The sequence below is a fragment of the Zootoca vivipara genome, chromosome 5 (genome assembly GCF_965207765.1).
Source record: "Zootoca vivipara chromosome 5, rZooViv2.hap1.1, whole genome shotgun sequence".
NCBI lineage: Eukaryota > Metazoa > Chordata > Lepidosauria > Squamata > Lacertidae > Zootoca > Zootoca vivipara.
In genome coordinates, this window is record NC_142588.1 from 21,717,888 (window position 1) to 21,739,024 (window position 21,137).

Consider the following 21,137-nt stretch of genomic DNA (forward strand, 5'->3'; position numbering starts at 1 on the left):
ACAGACTAACACAGAAACAAACAGGCATAATAAATTAACAATATTGAACCTGTTTAACAAATTCCAGTAATAGAAAACTGAGCCAGCAAAGTTTGTATAACTATCAAAAAGACTTTTTAAAACACATAGCCTTCATCAGTCACCTTGAAGTAGTCTAGTAATGGGGACTGACAGACCTCACTTAGGAAGCCATTCTACAGAATGAGAGACGCAACAGATAAAACGCTAGCCATGGTTGGCACAAGTCCTGCTTCCAAGGTTAAGGGATTTCCAGGAGGGCCCTAGATGATTATCAGAGATTGAACTTACAGAAGTAGGCAGATGCTCAGGCACCAAGTAACTAAGGCCTTTACAAGACCAGCACCTTGAATTGGGCCAAAAAATAATAATTGGCAGCCAATGCAAATCACATGGAACTGGTGTGACAGAATAAAATGTCTAATTTTCATTAGCATTTCAATCTGATAACGTAGGGACAGACAGGAAACCTCTTTCTGTTGCGTGCCTATCATTGACATCCTGAGAAAGAGTCAGCCATGATGGGCTTAAGTTTAGTACGAACCCCTGGAGAGATGAAAATGGTTTACCAATTTATAAAGTAAGATAGCAAATGTTCCCCAGTGTGGATGGCCTACACTATTCATAAGAAGAGCTGTACATTATAATTTCCACAGAGTGCACACTACATGTTCTAGCAATCAAATGTCTCTTTGGTATTTCTCTGCATTTCCCTGTTGCTTCCTTGAAGCATGAACTGCTCTCTCTTTCTCTTTCCGAGCTGTGGAAGCAACATCAAGGAAGCATACTTTAGAATGTGCCCTAGAACTTTTAATACCACAAGCCCTGTCAGATTCAAGAACTTCAAAGGGAGTCCTTTGTAGACTTTCTTTTCATAAGACTAATGGGATTGCCAAAGTGATACCCCAGTGACCTCTGCTTGTTCTGATTCCATAGCAAAGTTCCAGATCCACCTTCAGTTTATTAACATTTTTCAGTGCATGTGTTATCAGTGAACTGGATAATGAAAGGGGAAATAATGAACCACCAGCACTGTAGGTCATGCAAATCAGCACCATTTAATCAAAGCACTATTTTTTCAACCACTACACAACAATACTTTTATTGACTTCTATATTGCAAGTTTGTAATTTCATTTATTTATTAGATTCTCCTTGCCCCCTAACCTGGATGGAAGCACCATCTGTCTCATAGAGATGCCAACAGACTTTTCCAGAGTTGGGCCCAGGAATGAGCTACTAGGGCTCAGTAATGCTCGCCTCAAAATAAGAGATAAGAATTCAAAGCCCCAGGATTCTTCTGTAGCTTCAATTAAAAAAAAATAGAGAGGGAAAAGGCTTATTGAATAAAGAGCTTGTCAAAGAAGATATGGGGTTAGAAGCAAAAGCCCACACCCCAGTGGGAGAGTGGGCTTTTGCAACTAGTGTAATCCCCCTCCCCGAGATAGTTCTTCAAAGTAGCTCCCCAGTAAAGTAATAAAGATGGTTGATAATGACTCTGCAAGGAGGCTGCATTGAAGAGCTACCCTTGGTGAAACTGGGAGGGGGACAAAAACCCATCACTATCAAATATACTTGGGCTGCAAGGATCTCATACGGGTGGGCTTTCTCTAAGAGTAGCTCTTCAGCTGAGCGCCCTTGCAAAGCCATTGACAACCATCTCTGTTGCTTTGTTAGAGGGCTATGTTGGAGAAGTACATCTTGGAAAACAGGAATGGGGGCCAAAATTCCAACCCTGTGGAAGACTATTTTACCCCAAGGTTCCTCCGTGGGCCTTGGAGGTGGGATTTTTCATCCAGTTTTCCTGGGGTCAACTCTTCAAAGCTGCAAAGCCACACGGAAACATCAGCTTCCCCAGTGGTTCCTCAGCGAGCTGAGCTTTTTGCCAGCGCTTTGGTAAATATCTCAGCCCAATTCAAAGCCAATTTGACGTGAACTGACGGGAGCTGGCTGGCAGCTCCCAGTCTTGGCCACCATGTTTCTTTACAGCACTGCGCATGATACCGTGGTCTCTTGGGAATGTGAATGTTCAGTTTTAACTGGCCAAAAAGAAAATCTGGCCAGCTCAGTTGCTAAATATAGCCAAGTCATGGTCAACTCTTATATAAATGATTGCCTTTTAAAACAGTTAGAATAAACAAATAATTATGCGAAATGTCAAAACTAATCTGTTTCAGAAAACTCTTTAATCATGTCCTCTCAGAATCTTTACATAGCTGCCAAGTTTTCGCTTTTCTCGCGAGGAAGCCTATTCAGCATAAGGGAAAATCCCTGTAAAAAAGGGATAACTTGGCAGCTATGAATCTTTATCAAGCACTAGGTTACATGGAAGCCACTTTTAGCCCAAACAATCTCAGTGGACTTTCTGGTACTTCCGATTCCTGTGTCACTGGAGTGATTGCTCTTGTGTTTATTTCTTCCCGAAGTCTGTATTCCAGTTCCTAATGTGGCTCGCCGTTAAGTTAGAACACATGGCTAGCTGGAGAAGCAGAGGGCAGAAACTCTAGTGATGATTTCAAGCTGTGGTCCATGGACCACTAGTGGTCTGTGAGCTTCATTTGGGGAGTCCGTGGCATATCTGTGGATTTGTGTCTGAAGATGAGAGATAGCATATTCATCATGTTAAATATCCATATGACTTTTTAATTGCATTTTATTGATTCTTTAGTTTCTTACATTGTATGAACAATAAAATACAATATATAAGAAATAAAATAAGCAATTAAAATACAGTTAAAAATCATAAAGCATCTGGCCTAGTGCAATACAATTGCTTCCACAGGCAGAAAAAATCATTAAGTGGCCTGCCAAGACCATCAGCAATTTTCAGGTGGTTTGTAGGAAAGAAGAAAATGGTAACCATTGCTCTAGTGATAATCACACAACAGTTGCTGCTCCTAAATGAGGAATGTGTGACCTTCATTCCTGCAAAGGGGCCCTCACTAAGGATGGCATTGTATCAGATTCTCCCCCCCCCCTTCCCAACTTCGATCTTTGTTGCTGAAGTTTTGATAGATGTGTCTCCAAATCTGAGTAGCTGGATAAATAGATATGAAGCAGGTGGGAAGCAAATCTACATAGATAATCAAGGTAGTTTGTTACTTTCATTTTAGGCAAAAGCGTTTGTCATTTGCCAGATGTGTCTGATTCAAACAGAATGGTTTCATGCCAACTTTATGATACACTTGATTTAGGTAAAGTGGCTAAAATCTGCTGTTGGGACTGAGTTGCTCTTTATTTCAGCCTGTCGCTTTAGTTGGTTTTCTTTCCTTCTTTCTTTCTTTCCTTCTTTATTTCTTTCACTAATAATTATATTGCATATATTAAAATACTTAGTTGGTAAATGTGTTAACCCTTTAAGCTTACTCAAATTAAAAACAAAATAGCACAATGATTGTTTCAAAACGTTCACACCGCAATTAAGCTCATTTTTGTATCTTGGTTGAAAAGTGTAGCCATCTGTATAAATTGCTCTTAAGTGCCTTTTATTTTGTTCCGTTTCCTATTGGCAAACAAGATTACTCTGTAGCTTATGCTTCCACCCTCCCTCACTCCCTAGCCTAGACCTAAAGCTAATGAACAAACTGGAGCTCTTCTCTAAACTGATTTATGCATAGAGGAATGCAAACAAACACCCCACCCCACCCCACTGAAAGCTCCTTCTAAGTAATAAAGCATTCGGAGAATAAAAACTTAGAATATAAAATGCAGTCACCACTATTTCTATAAGAATGCTTTGATGGTGTTTCCTGCTTGGCAGGGGGTTGGACTGGATGGCCCTTGTGATCTCTTCCAACTCTATGATTCTATGATTCTATTAGAGCTGCGAAACTCACACTCAGGATGGGCTAATTAATTAATTAATTAATTGCAATTTCATTTATATCCACGCTTTCTTCCATGGAACTTTCAGAGGTGTACATAGGGGCCTGGGGGCAGCCTCCCATTTGGGCATTGAATTGAGGCTACTCATGTTTAACAGCTTAATCCCCTGGGATTAGTTTTTGGCACATCACAGTTTTTCAGTCCGCAGCAGCTAAGTGTCGAATGAAAACTGTTTGTTGAGATCTCACAGATGGCTCACTGTGGCAACGGGGTTAAAAAAATTATTATTATTATTATTATTCTATTATTAATGTAAGTACTCTATAGAAACAATACCGTTTGACTTTACCGCTCCTGGCGACATATCATTCAGGATGTTCAGGAAATGCATTATGTGATCTATCCATGAGAGGAAGCCCTTCGGTTTTGGGTAGTTGACAAATACAAGTTCTTAAGGGATTAGTATCAGGTTCCATTCCAGCCTTTTTTTCTGGATTGGAACTTGCCAGTCCTGTAGTATGTCACCATCAATATTGTGGGCCACATCCTCTCTAATACCCGTATTGGTTTCCTTCCAGGGCTCTGAGATGTTACTTCCGTTATTATGTTTGTTTCAGGGCTCTGCTTTGGGATTTCCTCCTCGGGTGTTCACTCAGAAGGTGGCCTCTGGGTCATTATATCAAGTTATATTTGCCTTATAGGATTCCTCAGCTAAGGCCAGTTCTTGAGCAGCAGGCTTATTGGGTAATATTTAATATTAATATTTTTGGAATCTTGTCGGAGCCCTTTACGATGAGTTGACCAATCCAGAACAGTGGAAGGGTGAGGAACGGCCTCATCCAGAATTAACTCATTCAGCTCCCCCTTACTCTCCTTTTGGAGAAAATAATGTGTGATTTTGCTCTGTCTCCTTCGGGGTTCCGGGGAGCTGATTAACCAATCTGGCATGATTCCCAGATCTTTGCAGTTCTTTCTAGTAAGTACCACAATAATTATGATTATTTGTCGGCACTTTGCAGAAATCAATTATCTCCAAATGTGGTGGCCTTGAATTTACGAGTCCAGAGTCAGTGCCATCCAGCAGAAGGGAGCATTTTGGAGACTCTCTGCAGCTGCCACCTAGGCTCGCTGGTCAACAGTTCTGATAATCAAGATGTTTCTCTTCCTTGATTTATAACTAGTATCTTGTAAACTTTGGCTCGACCTTGTGTTTGGCACTGCCTAGCAAAGTGCTCAGCCCAGCCCAGCTTCATGCAGCCTCACAGTTTAGGGGAGTTAGAACAATAAAACAATGAGATAAGACAATAAATTAAAACAACAAAACGAATCACTAAAAGGAGTTAAGAATTAAAATGGAAGAGAGGATAAAAACAAATGCTAAGGGTTGGTCATAGAGCAGAAACCTGCCTTAGAATTGGCCTTAGAGCTCAAAACCCTGCTTCAAGCATTCGGCAGCCATCTTCCTTTCCCAATATTCATTAAATTTGTATGTCACCCTATCCCCGCAGGTCTCACGGCGGTTCACAGGATAAAATAACAATATAAAATCACAAAATACATAATCAAAATATAAAAAAACCCAGGAGCAACCCAATAACCCCCGCCCAACACATTTTTAAAGGGCGAATGTCAATCAGCCAAAAGCCTGGTTAAAGAGGAAAGTTTTTGCCTGGCACCTAAACATGCATTTCCCCCAGAAAATGTAAATCCAGATTAAAAAGCATGGTAAGCACAGATTCCACAATAAACACCTATCTGCAACCACCTAAAATCTAAACCGTGCTGAGTCCTCTTCATCTCTCTCATGACTGACTCTGTATATGGCAGCATGGCTAAAACTCACCAGTCCAGTCCAGCAAAAGTCCTGAAAGGGTCCTGCAAATAGACACTTATATAGTCCATACTTTTTTCTTCAGTATCTGAGCAATATATAAAGCAGGATACAGAAATGCAACATAGTGTTTCCCCTTGGCAAGAAGTCTGCTATTACTCTGTGAGGAACATATTATTTTATTTGGCTTTGTACAACAGATTTCTGTGCTTGTCACTTAGATGGAAAGCTCCAGAACTGCTAATAGTGACTCCCGAGGCAGGAGAAACCTTGTTCAGCATGTGTGTGCAAGATTAATTAATACTAAGTCACCATGAATAAATGATAGTAAAAGCCCTTGTTTCTACTTGAAATGTTTAGTTAGTGGTTTTGTGTCACTTCTGTGTTTAACCTAATTGCATTATTTGCTTCTTTTCTTTGCAGCGTCTGTAATCCTACAATTGATTGGGTTAGGCTGGCAACTGGAGTAGGGGAAACAAGTGTTTTCTCAGCCATTTCACTCAAAATTACCTGTTTTGTGTCTAAAATATTTCAGGATGGGATGAAAAAATTGGAGGGGGGCGGGGGTAGGAAGAGAATCAATGTGGCTTCCATTTTGGTTCTTCCAGAAGCCTTGGGAAATCTTGGAAAATGCAAAGTGGCAGCCACAATTCAAAATGGCAGCCTCCTGGTTAAGCATCTAAAGAAAAACACTTCCTTTTCAGCAACTCACTATTTTGATTATTTTGCTGGATTGTGTCCATGGCACATCAAATTCATCTAGATGAAAAAGAGTACAGATCCAATCCAGATGAAAAAGAGTTAGATCCAAATACCTCCTCCTGCTGCATTCCTCTTCTCTCCTGTGAATGAAAAGGTTTCTGACATGCACAGGGGTCCCCTGTATTACATGCACAAAACATTCCCCTGACATAGGGAAGCATTCTTATCTGCACATTTCCACACGCAGCTCAAAGCCACAGGACAGTATCCATGAATATATTTACTGGATATCTTGCCTATCTGACAGTCTTGGTTTTAATCTTTCAAATACTTGTGCATATGCTAAAAATATTATGAAAATGTGCACTTAAAATTCAGTGACCATCGGTCACTCCTAATACAGCATTATTCACAAAGGAATATGTGATACACATAATAGAATTCCATTTCTCTACAGGATGGGATTTCATGCAAAATGCATTTGCTTTGCTGTGCTTCAGTTGGTCTGGTCTACATTGCTAGACTTGCTATAGCTGAAGCATCCCGCTGTAATTAACTAGATCTTTTTATGCATTTATTCTCCCCTCACAGTTGTGCTGTGTCATGTGTATGCAGCCACAAGACTTCAAAACATGTGGGACTGTTGTTGAAGTCCTATCTAGTTTGGGCTCAGGGTGGGTGCGTTTAATTGTTTTTTAATGATCCCCACTATGTTTTAGTTGTCCCTATTTTATGTGTAAGCCACCTTAAAAAATATTTAGGGGTACTCTCATTTTGACTCAAGAAAATCACCATTTTATAATTCAAATTGGGAAAAATAAATACAGTAAATACAACAAAATTGACCAATCACTATGCTAGATTCCAATTCCTACTTCACATATTAAACACTCACTTCTGTCCGAGACTCAGGAAACACTGTCACAGGAAATGAGGCCACCATCGGGGGTAGCAACAGAACTGATGATTCACTGTGCTAGAGAAGAAACTTAACATTGTAACTTTTTTAAAAGTTTCCTCTCCCGTTGGATTCACAAAATGTTTAGGGGTATGTGTACCCCTGCGTCCCCCCCCCCCAGAAAAAGCACTAGTAATAGTAATGGTGATGTTGCAAGGACTGTATTCTCTCCTATAAACATTCTGCCTTGAGGTTTTGCCTTATAACCCCCCATCTTCATAGGTGCAGTTGGTGATGATATGGAACAAGGCCTTTTTGGCAGCACCAACTAAGTCAGAACTTTCCAAACTTTTCATGGTGACACACTTTTTAGACATGCATCATTTCGTAAAACAGAAATGCAGTTTCACTAGCAAACCGGAGGTTAAACTAACCGCTTTCCAGCCCCCCAGGGGAGTGCTCGTGTGACACACACACTGTAACTAACACACTAACTTGTTGTGATATATAGTTTGGAAAGCTGTGGCCTAAGTTGTTTGACTCTCTTTCTCTCTGAAGATCCAAATGGATTCCAGGACAGCCCAACTTTTCATACTGAAAGGGCCACAAGAGCACTTTGACATGGGACCCGTGGGCCACACACTGCCTTGTCACGTGGGGTGGATTGGATGCCCCCCTTAGCCCTCATGCTGCCTTCCAAAATCCAGCTAGGTGAGGCATCAGGCTATGAAAGTGCTACCTAAGCTTTAGGAAGGAGGCGGATGTTCTCTAGGACACAGCCAGAGCCTTCACACCTCCTTTCCAAAGCCCCTCAAATACCTGTCTTTGGGAAGGAGACACAAAGGCTCGGGGGGGGGGGGGAGGTGCATCAAATGTTTCCGAGGGCCACCCAAAAAGGCCTCGAGAGCCACATGCAGCCCTCAGGCCAGGCATCAAACCACCCTGCCATAGATCTTTCAATCTGCTGTAATGGGTGAATTCAACTAACAAGCCCCGTCAGTGAAAGCCATGAGCAAAGACTTCTACCTGTTTCAGTGGGTCTCCCACCCGCTCTCCCTGTACAGCCCTGAAATGGTCTTGGGGCTGGGAGGACCCCCAGTATAGCGTTGGGGGCGGAAAGAGAAAATATTTCTGTATTGCAAGTTGCAACACTTGCACAGACAGAATATTTTCCATAGCACAGCACTGAATTCTATCCTGTTCTATTTCGCTGGGCCTTTGGATTTGAATGAGTTGTGGCTTGTCTGCTAGTTTACAGTAAACTCGGGTTTAAAGTAATATTTCATTCTAGGTAGGCTTTTTTGTGCTACTTTGTATGCATTTTTTCACATCTGCGTTGTTTTACACACCTTGGATTTTATTGGTTTTTACCTTCTTATTTGATTGTCTCTGCAAAAGCAGCCTAAAATTCAAAAATAGAGGATTGCCTGTAATTCTGGACACCAATTGTGCATTAGTGAACCCCCCCCCCACTTCACACTAAATTCAATGGGGGGGAGTGAAGGACCCTCTATTCATCGGATTTTGTTCTTTGTATGCAAATTATATCTAACCAGTTGTTAACTTATGCCCCCCCCCGGGTCAGCACTTTATGCACTTGGAAAACATAAAGTGTTTTTGAATTCAGACATACATGGATGTTAAATACATCCCTCAATTCCCCTGCCCAACTCTGTTTATTCAAGCCAGGCATTTAAAATTTACATTATTCAGAATGTTAGTGGCAGAAACTTCAAATGTGTCTATTCAGTGATTTTAATACTTGGACAGAGAGGAGGAGGGAAGGTTGGAGAGAGAGAGAAAGCTAAGCAATTTTAAACTCAGCAATGGGAATTTGGCACACGGATAGCACACATTTTCTGTCCAAAGAAGCTTAGAAGTCTGCATGCCCTGGGCAGCACTTCATTTTAGTGGCAACTCTTCTGTTGGAGCAGCTTAGTTGCACCATTGAGCTGAAAGCTTAGTGTGGTGGCCCTGAGCAAAAAGCTTACCTTCATGGCCTCCCTATGTCACCAAAACATGCATCTGCCCTAAAATACAGTGTGTTTTTAATTATGCAGATGGCCTATGTGGTGAAACAAAGTCTTTGCCTTTGTTAATTTTAGAATTTACTCCCCATCTTTTTGCAGATGCCACAGAGCAGCTAATAAAATATGTATGACCCTATGTATCTCATCCATCCTAACACGCCAAGTCAAAAACGTAGGATGTTACATGAACCTGAAATATCCTGTAGCATCCCTGCATGTGCCACTATTCTAGGTTTGCCTCTTTCTAATCAGGAGGCATGCACAGACTTAGGTGACCAGATTTTTTTTCAATGAATCTGGGGACACTTTTCAACTTCAATGGATTTTGTATGGGGACTGATTTGTAAATCCGGGGACTGTTCCCGGGAAACAGGGACGTCTGGTAACCTTAGCCCAGACCAGCGACTCTTCAGAAACACGGGGGATTGGCTCAACTCATGGTCGGTAACTAATTACTTGTCAAGTACGGGAGTTCCCCTCTCCCTTCTGGTAGCTCACCGAAAGAATTAACAAGCATTTGGTAGATTTATAGTCTTTTTACTACAGTATCGTGTTGCGAGCACACACAGACTCTCTGCAAGGATAGCAGTCGCTCACTCTTGACTCCTCCCAACTTCCGCAGCAAGAAGCGCATGAAAGGTCCCTCCTCCCCTGTGTCTCCTTTGTTATTTGGCATACTTGGACCTCCGAGCTTGGGGGGAGGGAGGGGGTCCCCCCACTCTCAATTGATGTCTTGCCCAGCTGCTCCCTCCCTTCTGGTTGCTTAGCTACTATATCAAAACTGGGTAGCTCCTCTCTCAGCTGTGCAGCTTCTGTCTCTGCCTGTCTCTCTGCTTCTGGAAATGCTGGAAGCAGAGGCAAATAGTCCCCCTCCTCTTCTGTTAGGAACCGATCTCCCTGCGATTGCATTCCCCAATCTTCCAACCCAGACCAGCCCCTGACATTACTCTTTTAAACTCCAATTGTAAATGTTACCAATGATACCAGCCTTCTTCCAATTTATTAGATGTTTGCTAAACACTGTTGCTTTACTTATTTATTTCTTGAAGAAATTATACACCATTTGATATATATTTTTTAAAAAAAATACCTCGAAGCAAAGCGGTTTACCAACAACTACAGCAACACCGCTTCTGCAGCCAACACCATCCCTGGTGCTCTGAAGGTGGTGGGGGAGTGAAAAGAGACCAGAGAGGAGCCAGCAGCAAGTGGCTTGTTCCTCAGAGGCCAGATCAAGCACCTGAGGTGAGCCTTTTGGGTGGGACAGCCCTGCCTGTGTGGCACACCATTTGCTAAGGAAAATCACATTCTATGACCCGGATGCAGTCACACAGACACATGCATGGAAAATTGCAGAGATTAGTTTACGCTGCATAAAAATTATGCGCATAGGGAAGGATAAGGAGCTTTATGGCTGCAGAATACCTGCCTTTAGAAAATATACCCCAACCGCAATTCCTGAGGATTCACTAGGTCATCTGTACACAGGCTTCCAAGCTCATCTCAAGAGACATAATCACCAGAAACCTACTTTTAAAAAATAATATTAGATTCTTGGCATATCTTCTACATTTCCTGCTGCTCTGGTGTAATCTGAATGCATACTCAAGTCTTAAATTCAGCCTTAGTACATAATCCAGGGAGGTTCAAGAAAGCACTGACGTACGACGTTGACAATATGGGAGACCTATTTCTGGCATTTCCTGATGAATACAGAAAAATATTTAAAGATTTCTGCATAGGATAGCAGCAGCAGCAAGGTTAACTATCCTTTTCTGTAACTGTTTTACTCCCTTAGCATTTGAAATGATTCTCCTCCCCTTCAGCTGTAATTAAGGCTCTATTTATGCAGAGGAACTAAGAAAATCTAAACATTTCAGCATTTTCAGAAATATTACAACTTCTGTAATTGCTGCAGTAAAACTCTCCATAAAAGTATTTGCACTGTAACCATTCTTAGTTCTTGCAAAAGTGAATGCCAATAAAACCTCCAATTTGGATCTTGAATTTAAAGGTGGGCCAGTGTTTTCCTGGTCACCTCTGGGTTAACCACTTAGGCTGCAGTAAAGGTTGCATGCATTTCTGCAGGCAGGTTTTTATTTCATTTTAGAGGTCATGCCAAGCTGGCCTTTGACTCTCAGCCTAGCCGAAACAAGGAAGGAGCACAAATTACTCCCAAGGAGCAATTTTCCTCAATACTGGTTGGAGGTGGAGCGCTCCTTGAGCACTCCTGTCTCCAGCCCAGCCCTCCCAAGCTCCATGCCCTTGCTGAAAGAATGGAGACTCTTAAAGTCGTCAGGTGCTAGCTTGAAGATGAGTGTGTCTCTTGCTTTGCTGTCTGCAGCCTCCTGCCTGGCATGTTTCCTCTGCTACTGGGCAGGTGGGACCGTCCATGCAGGAGACATTTGGCTCTCTGATCTCAGGGCAGGGTGCCTGTGAACGTCTTGACTCTGGTTTGGTGGTGTCAGGCTCAGTGATAAGAGCGTGGTCCTGCTTTTCACCCAATAGCCCAGTGTGGCGATGGGCGCTGTCGGGATTGTTGCGGCTACTCTCGAGTAAAGACGCTCCAGTCCGCTCTGCCTTTCAGAGTTTTATTGTGCATATTATTTACAGTGCAGAAATATCAGAAAACATGACTGCCTAGTCTAATTCAGAACCCAGCAATGGCTTCTATCGTGTCTTGGACCAGCATAAAAGCCTGGGCACCCCAAAGTGCCTCCCCCTAGCCCTGCGTGTGGGCGCGTGCCTCAATTCGGGCGCCGGAAGGTGCTGCGGCCCTTCTCCCATCCTTTGGCTGGAGCGTTGCAGAGGCTCTGACACCTCGCTGCGCTGTCCTTCCCCCTCTGGCCAGCTGGGTCGGTTTCTCAGCTCTGACACGTCTGAGAGCCCCCTCTTCACCCCGCTCCATTCCTCATTCCCTCCTCCTGACCCGCTGCTAGCGCTATCACTGGGCCAAGTGCTGGTCAGGATGGCTGGGGGAGGGTCCCTCTAAGGAGTCCCTCTGACAGGCGCGGTGGCACTTTTTCCTCTCACACCATTGGGCCCACTCTTACTTAGATAAATTGCCCCCACCCCACTGAACAACCCTTTACTCGAAGGTTTCTTTTCCTTTCCTCTTAAAATACTAACCCAGAGTATCCTGCGGGGGACCTTTGGGAGGGGGTAACTAATAAGTTGGAGTCTCAGACAGGTTTTATTTAAATAAACAATAAAGATTTATTTAAGGCAAGATAGTATATCACACTTAGGATTAAACTTAGGTTACTTCAGGTATACAGTACAGTACGATTACACTTTAATTCATCCTCAGTTGTTTTTGCGTTATAGGTTTGGTTCCTTTAAATTGTGATACTTTTTCAGTTATCCACCCCCTTTAACAATCCTACTCCTGAGGTACCTTAAGCAATAGACCCAGGGGCTCTCCACACACACCCCTCCTTTCATTGGGTTTGGGAGTTTCTTCTTTTCCTTAGAAGAATCTCTCCCCTCCAGACTAGATTTGAGTCCCAAGTAGGCTGCTCCTTTCCATCTCCTACTTCTCCTGGCTCATCCTCTGCCTCCCAGTAAAAAATTCCGGTCTGTTCTTCCTACAGGACACCACACTCTGTCCTTCACAATACGCTCAGAGTGGAAGTTGTTTTGTTTTCCAGAACCAACTCTTTCTCATTTTCACTCTTTCTACCTCAACCTAACCTGTCTCCCTACCTATCTCTTGACCTCTCCAACCTCTATTCCAACCCTCTTCCTCACTCTACCCCCCCCCACTGTCTCTTAAAACCTCTCCTTTTAAACTCTCCCTCCTGGAACCACAGCCAATCAGAGACTGTCGTTCATTAACCATTTGCTGGCAGGGAAAGAAAGGGGGGGGGAGAAACACTTTTTGATCCAACTGGTCCAGAAAAACCAACTTTTTAGTCACACACAGCAGCCTCAAATCTGAGCAGCTCACCCTCCTCTGACTCAGAGCTTGAGGCCAAGGCCATAATACACTGCCAAAAAAAAAACATACCACATTCATTTCCCTCGTGGGACCATGTCATATATTACATATCACCTAAGAATACTTGGGTGTTGGGAAACATATTTACTGCTAACGTTTAGATACTAGATGTGTGTGTCTTTCCTTCTCCCTCATTGCAGGAAAAGGTTGGCTTTCTTTCTTCAAAACTTAGTCATTTATCAGTATAATAGAAGAAAGGAAAATGTCGAACACTACAAGTATGCCTGTTTTCTTGTACACGTGGGGAAAACCTAGTATATGACATAGCCTACAGAGGCCTCAGTATTTGTCAACCTGCCTGACATTGGCTCTGAGCAGTTATAATATTGCCTAACATGACATCACAGCAAATGAGCCAGTGGCTACAGTAATGGGATGACAGATTAACAGCTGGTTTTTAGCCTACTATATAAGCACCAGAAATTATAGTTTCATTTATTTAATTCCACAATATTATCTATTATTGTGATATATGTTGATAACAGGCTTGGCAAAATGCAAAATAGTTCCAGTCTAAACAGATTGTCTCAAGCAATGACACTTTTTTATTTTTATTTTGCAACTGGCTTCATTTTTATCTCTGCATTGGAAGTTTTGCTCTGATCACAATGACAAGCATCTTGCCACATGGCTGGCACTATATAGATGATGGACAGTAATCGTGGTAATAAAAATTATTACAAAGAACATTGCCTCTTGATACTCCACTGGTCTTCACATTTGAAAACAGCCCCTCGGTGGTTTGAGAACTGAGTGTTGGAGTAAATGGGGCATCCTATACGTCGGCAGCTTCATTTTGCAAATATTGTGGAAATTAAGGCTGTGGAATCTTCTTCCTGTTGTAATATTAAAGCAGTGGGAGCACAAGATTTGGAGTTAAGAGTGCCAAGGAAAAGAAATAAAGCTCATGAATGGTCACAGCAGCTGGCTTTAAAGAATGAAACAAGCCTAAGCTCTGATGAGAATCTAAAATTCGATTAGAGCAAGAAAGATGATTTTCGGCAGTAATGGAAGGTTTATTGGTTGGTACTTGAGCTAACAGGGATTAGGTCTCAAAGGGCAAAATGAACGGATATGAGAAAGTGCTAAGGAGATTGCATTGCATACCTCTTAATTCATCAGCTGCAGTTTATATTGTGCCAGCTTCATTTAAGGGTGTTGCACATCTATCTTGTGTTTCATGCCCAAATCTTTAGGTACAGTATGTTGTTTGCCCAGGAGGCAATTTCAGCACTGCTTCATGTAGCTTGGAGAACCTATAGCTTTGTACAACCTATTAAAGTAGTGTTCAGGGAGTATTGCCTACAGCAGTGATGGCCAAACTTGGCCCTTCAGCTGTTTTGGGACTACAGTTCCCATCACCCCTAGCTAACAGGACCCGTGGTCAGGGGTGATGGGAATTGTAGTCCCCAAACAGCTGGAGGGCCAAGTTTGGCCATCACTGGCCTACAGGAACTGATCATTTCTTTGGAAGCTTAAATTGGAGGACCACAAAATACCACATCACTCACTCCTAGTCTTACCTGCCCAACCTGCTCCCTCTGTCAACTGTATTTTGTGAATCCACCAAGCTAACTAAAGCACACTAGCCATGCATTGTGCCCTGCCAAGGAGTTGAAAGAGACATCCCTTCTGCAGCTTCAGGCAGGTAGCAAATTTATGAAGCCTCTACTGGGCCAGCATTCAGAACTGGTGGACTTAATGTGACTTAGTTGGTCCCATCCCTTGGGAACCTGCGATACTGAAGAATGAATGGAGATGTGCCTTCCATCATGAATAATATGTTAGATCCCAAGACGGAAGTAGAAACTGATGAAAGACTAGCCTCCTACACTAATAACTTAGGATAATACTTAAACCCAGAAGAAAAGGTGAATCTGGGATGCCAAGGCAATATTGGACATCATCACCAGCCATTCACAAATTTTCAGCAACTAGAGACTGATGCTATTTGCGAGCTTTAGTTAAAGCTGCTTAAGGGCTTAAAATGATAGAAGTCCTTAAAGCAACTTAAACCACTTTAAATGTTTCAATCAGCTTAAGGGCTTGAAGAGTTTTGTTGTGGTAGCTGGAGGGTGCTCTGCAGGAAAGGAGTTTCCAGAGAAACTCAACAGTGCCTTGTGTTTGGAAGGCTGAGGGGTTAATAGTTGTGGGGATGGTGAAATGGAAAAAACAGAGGTATAGGAAATGAGAACAGGAAGACAGACAAATATTTTTTTCTGTTTATATGTACTATGAAGAGAGAGGGGAAACGTTGATAGATATACAACTATTAGGTCACATTCCTATTTAATGATTAGCAGAAAAAAATCTGCTGAAATACTTGCAAGAAATCCATGTGCTCTTATTGTTCCACTTAATGAAGATACGTTTTGTAGTGATCTTCTTAGGCATCTGATTCCACAGAAATAACCTAGTCCATAAATAATGTAACTAAAGATAAGGGAGTGAGCAATGAGTAATGAAAATTAATTTTTCAGTAGATATAAAAAATCACGATGCTCATGGCCAGTTTAGAGAGAAGATGGACTGGCTTTTCAATTAATGATCCTCTTCGTTTTATCTTTTTATTGTTAATTTTGCCATTCCTGTGTTGGTTTGCTGGTCTAATGGATGCTGCTGTGTTAGTTGTTAATATTTTAGATACTGATTTTTTTTCCTATTTAAAAATGGTTTTATATTGGTTGTCAGCTGCCTTGAAAACCGTATTTTGAAAGATGGGATGGAAATCTCTGAAATGAATGAAAAATATATTCCTTAATTTTTACTAGTGGAATAGTGTATATTATCTCCCCTAATTCCTCACAATTCCAAAATGAACGGGGAAAGTAACAGAAAGTAGCAGATTTGCGAATGAATTATAGTAAATCTAATATATTTTAGAACATCCCTCCTAAAATACAAATTAACATAAAACAAGAATTAAAAGTATCCATTAGTTTATCAAGCCAACTGACTCTACCCCATATAAAGAAAGTTGGAAAAAAGATGATAAAGGTTGATAAAAACAGTCAGTTTTAGGGGAAATAACAGCAATTAAAATGCATTCTTTATTGAGAATGCTATACCCTTTTCAGGAGTTTCCAATAAAACATAATATTAGCAAAAGATAACAGAATGCTATATATTTGGGGCAAGGGAGAGATCACAAAGAAAGAAGGAACTATCTATAGGAACCAATCTCTAAATGATGTCTCTTAGTTTGCACTATAGGGGGATGGATAATTTAATATTGGCGGGGAGAATGCCAGTAACCTGTTTGGTTTTGTTTTCGCTCTGCTACTTGGTAAAGGAAATGCTAGGTCGGTGGTGCTCTTTGATTAATAATGATCACCCAATGTGATCATTTAAAAAAGCCTTTTCAAGTCGACACAACTGAGAGCTATCAAGTGACAAGCGATCAAATGATGTAGAACTAGGAGTGATCCAATCTCTCGTTGGAAAACACTTTGCGGGGAAGGGGAATCTTAATTTACCAGCCAGATGAAGATGGTTGAAACGTTCCCTGTTGATCTGGCTGCTAAAAAAGCCCATGAATAAATATTAATAAAGGGAAGGAAATTACCATTTCAAATATGCTGGATGAAAGTGATAGCTCTGGTGTTCTGTGGCAGTTATATATTAATTTAGCAGTGGCTGTCACAGCAATAATTCAGAGCACTTTCATATTTAGGTTCAGCTGCGTAATTCATTTTGATCTCCCACATTCATCAAAGCATTGTTTTTGTTTATGTTGATATCATGAAGCACGGTGAGAAGAGTATGGAAGAGGAGATTCACCCTCTGAAAGCTTCTCTAGCCCATATGCCTGTAACAGCAAGATGCTGTTTTGCTCTAATTGTATGTAATTAATGAACAATAATCAGAAAGATGTCTTCACTGTGAAATCCATGATTTGGTTTTATTTTTTCCTATCATGTATAATTCATTAATCTCAGTACACATTGTACACTTGTGCTAATGCTGAATGCAGAAGAGAGCGTTTTGTAACTACTGTTTAAGCTCAGCATGCCTCTTAAGAATTTCTTCAGCACACTTCCAGTTTATTCCCTTACCATCCATTAAGTACTACTCATTAAGTACCTGCATTTGTAAATGCAAAGGAGGCCAGCTCAATCTCAGTTCCAGATAAGATGCCTCCAGACTGGCAGAATATATTGTCAAAGTGAGTTAATCAGGTGCTACAAAAAGCCAAGGATCAAGTGGCTACTAAAGGCAGGTCAGAGAATGGAAGTCTAGGAATGACAAATACTAGTAACAGGGCCACCCCTCTGGGAATTCATTAACTTTGAAAGAAAACCCATAGGGAAGGTAAGGTGATTAGGAGATATCCCTTGATAGCTGAGATATGTGTGTCCATTGAGCGCTCTGATATACTTAAAACAGTATTAAGTATTAAGCATTAGCGGATGATGAAGTGGAAGAAAGACTTGTGCAAAATTAGCCAATTTCAGCAGAAGAGAAACTGCTAGCCAAAAGAAAGCTTGAATGTCTGCACAGATTGAAGCACATTTATACAGTGGTACCTCAGTTTACAAACACAATTGGTTCCGGAAGTCTGTACTTAACCTGAAGCGTACATAACCTGAAGCGAACTTTCCCATTGATAGTAATGGAAAGTGGATTAATCCGTTCCAGACGGGTCCGCGGAGTACTCAACCTGAAGCGCACTTAACCCGAAGTATGAGTGTAATTGGTTCTGGAAGTCCATACTTAACATGAAGCGTACTTAACCTGAAGCGAACTTTCCCATTGAAAGTAATGGAAAGTGGATTAATCTGTTCCAGACGGGTCCGCGGAGTACTTAAACTGAAAATACTCAAACCGAGGCGTACTTAAACCGAGGTATGACTATATACCCCTACCTTACTCACGAGTCGTCCACCACAAGGTAGTAGGAATCCCACTCTAGGTGACAAATAAGTGGGTGGTGGTAAGGAGACAGGGTAATAGGACCAGACACCCATTGTTAGTGGGCTACCTTTTGCTACACTGATTGATGTGGATGAAGAAAAACAAGGCAAAATTATGGAGTGGGGGAATCATTATACAATCATTGTTTAAAAATATGATGGTTTTACATTGCTTTATTTATTGGTAGCAATGAAGGCTTACTTGTGGTTACACATAGTACTGGGATATATGTATTGAAGTTTTTAAGAAATAACAGGTTTTATTCAAAATAATAATAATAAAATCCTTCAAGTAGCACCTTAGAGACCAACTAAGTTTGTCATTGGTATGAGCTTTTGTGTGCGTGCACACTTCTTCAGAAGTATCCAGTTAGTCTGCTTGCACAAGTGAAAATGCTTTTGATCAAATGGAAGGGACCCTTTAACAGGGAGAGGGGTGTAACACTTTTAAAAAAGAACAGTTTCAGGAGATGCATGGCCTGTAGGGAAGGGGGGGGGTTGCAAAAAAGCTGTTCCCTCCTCTTCTATTTTCACACATCTCTGCTGGAGCAATAGTACTAAGAGAACCGATTCTAGTCTTGCTTAACGGAATTAACAATTATTAGAAGATATTTTCCTTAAATGTAAAGGTAAAGGGACCCCTGACCATTAGGTCCAGTTGCGGATGACTCTGGGGTTGCGGTGCTCATCTTGCTTTACTGGCCAAAGGAGCCGGCGTACTGCTTCCGGGTCATGTGGCCAGCATGACTAAGCCGCTTCTGGCGAACCAGAGCAGTGCACGGAAACGTTGTTTACCTTCCCGCCGGAGTGGTACCTATTTATCTACTTGCACTGGTGTGCTTTCGAACTGCTAGGTTGGCAGGAGCAGTAACCGAGTAACAGGAGCTCACCCCGTCGCGGGGATTAGAACCGCCGACCTTCTGATCAGCAAGCCCTAGGCTTTGTGGTTTAACCCACAGCACCACCTGACAGCCAAATAATCAGTATAGATGCATTTCTGCAATGCACACATGTTCTATGACTACAGTTATAGGATTTTCTTCCTTCTACAAGATCTATTGTGTTATTTGTCATGTTAGATTTTTAGGGGAAATACTGGATTTCAGGCTAAAAAATCTTAAAACCTCAAGTCCCATGAAAGGAGCCATAGGGTGGCTTGTTCTTCACACCCTCCCCTCTCCCCCAACTCTTCTGCCATTATCAATTTTGTTTTCCTTTTCCAAGCTGCTTTTAAGTTCATAAAACAACCGGGAGATCAAAGAGGTGCAGTTTGACCCAAGACTTCTTTGCTTCCTTCAGATAGAACATTTAAACTCTTCTTCCATTTCAGAACATTCCAGGATCTTTCCAAACAAATGGATGTATCTTATGGTACTGTCCGGGATTCTGCGGTTTATGAATACTTCAAAGCAAAAGGAACAAACCCTCTGGAGCAAGACAGCACCTTTGCTGAGTTGTGGAAGACTATCAGCAAGAATAATGGAGCTGATAACTGCGTGGCAAATCCCTCTGAAGGCATCCGGAAGGTAAGAATATGGGCATTATTAATTTACCTATAGGAGGTTTGCGCTTAATATTTTCATTGAGGATAAATCCGTTTGCTGTTCCGTAAAAGCAATTAACTGCCATTAATAATTTTAAAATAGATTAAAAAAGAAACCATTTAAACCATAGTGATTACATTGCCATTTATTCTTCCTAAGAAAGCTGCAAATCTGTTTGGAATGAGATTGGTGTGATTTTTTTGATTTTTTTTTTTTTGTATTCTCTCCCCACCCCAACCCCATCTCTGAACTGAAGCTTGCACTTAGGTGACAATCAAAATCATATTGCCTTTGATGAACCCACGGCAGGAGTCCAGACTGCCAATTGTGAATGGCTATTGTTCTAATCCATAAAAACTTTCATTACATCCCTTGCACTTTATTGTGAATTTCTGATTCCTACAGTTTTCTTTCATATCAGCAAGGGTGTTACTCCTTGTCATTTTATGTATCGCGTCAGTTGCTAATCCAGTGGTTTCCATTCAAGGTCTGGTATAAATTTGTGCTTGGAATTTTGGTGTAAAGATTTGCATCCCACCCAATATAGCTTTCATAGAACCCTTGTGTGGAAATAATTGGGTGGATGCTCAGCCAAGTTCCAGCTGCCAAAGGAAAGTTTTTCTGGGGGCGAGACAAAGACAACCCCTTTCCATTTTTGTGTGGCAAATCAGGGGTGGGTGGGGTGTTGAATCTGTCCCGGTTCATCTGTTCTCCCCCCAGAGCTTGCTACACAGCACTCCGGAGAGAAGAGGTTCCTTTTGCTCAGTTCTTTGTTTTTTAAAAAAACAGGATTCACCCTGCTGAGCTGCAGCTTGGAAGATGAACATACTGTGGGTATGGCTACACCTAGCTGGTACTCAGCTGAGCATTGCAGCTGTCACAGCAGAACTGTTTTTTATTTTATTTTAAAAACATGCTGCTCAGTAAGGGGATAAGAGGCTAATTGCCCTGAGACCTGCGGGTATAGGGCAATATACAAATTTAAGTCATCATCATCATTGTGGGACCAGGGCTTTAACTGGCTTGCTCAGTCACCCTACTCACAACCTATGCAGAACATGTTACAGGTAGGTAGCCGTGTTGGTCTGAGTCGAAGCAAAATAAAAAAAATTCTTTCAGTAGCACCTTAAAGACCAACTAAGTTTTTATTTTGGTATGAGCTATCGTGTGCATGCACACTTCTTCAGATACACTTGAAACAGAAGTGTCAGACCCTTATATATATACAGAGGGTGGTGGGGTGGGTGGGAATGGGTGATGGGCTGATGGGAGTGGTAAACCTGTAGATGGCTGTTAACGACTGCTGATGACTGCAATTAGTCCTGGGGGGGGGGGGGGCGGCAAGGGCTGAGGCGCTAAAGAAAGCTTGATCATGCA

The 21,137-nt window shown here is 41.8% G+C and overlaps 1 protein-coding gene across 1 annotated transcript in view; it reads left to right on the forward strand.

Moving 5' to 3' along the window:
- The window catches only part of GRID1 (glutamate ionotropic receptor delta type subunit 1), a 131,092-nt gene that overhangs the window by 71,186 nt on the left and 38,769 nt on the right, over window positions 1–21,137 (forward strand). The window contains exon 9 of the mRNA XM_060275205.2: window positions 19,547–19,742. Within this exon, the coding sequence (XP_060131188.2) occupies window positions 19,547–19,742 (196 nt within the window). The remainder of the gene's footprint in view (window positions 1–19,546; window positions 19,743–21,137) is intronic.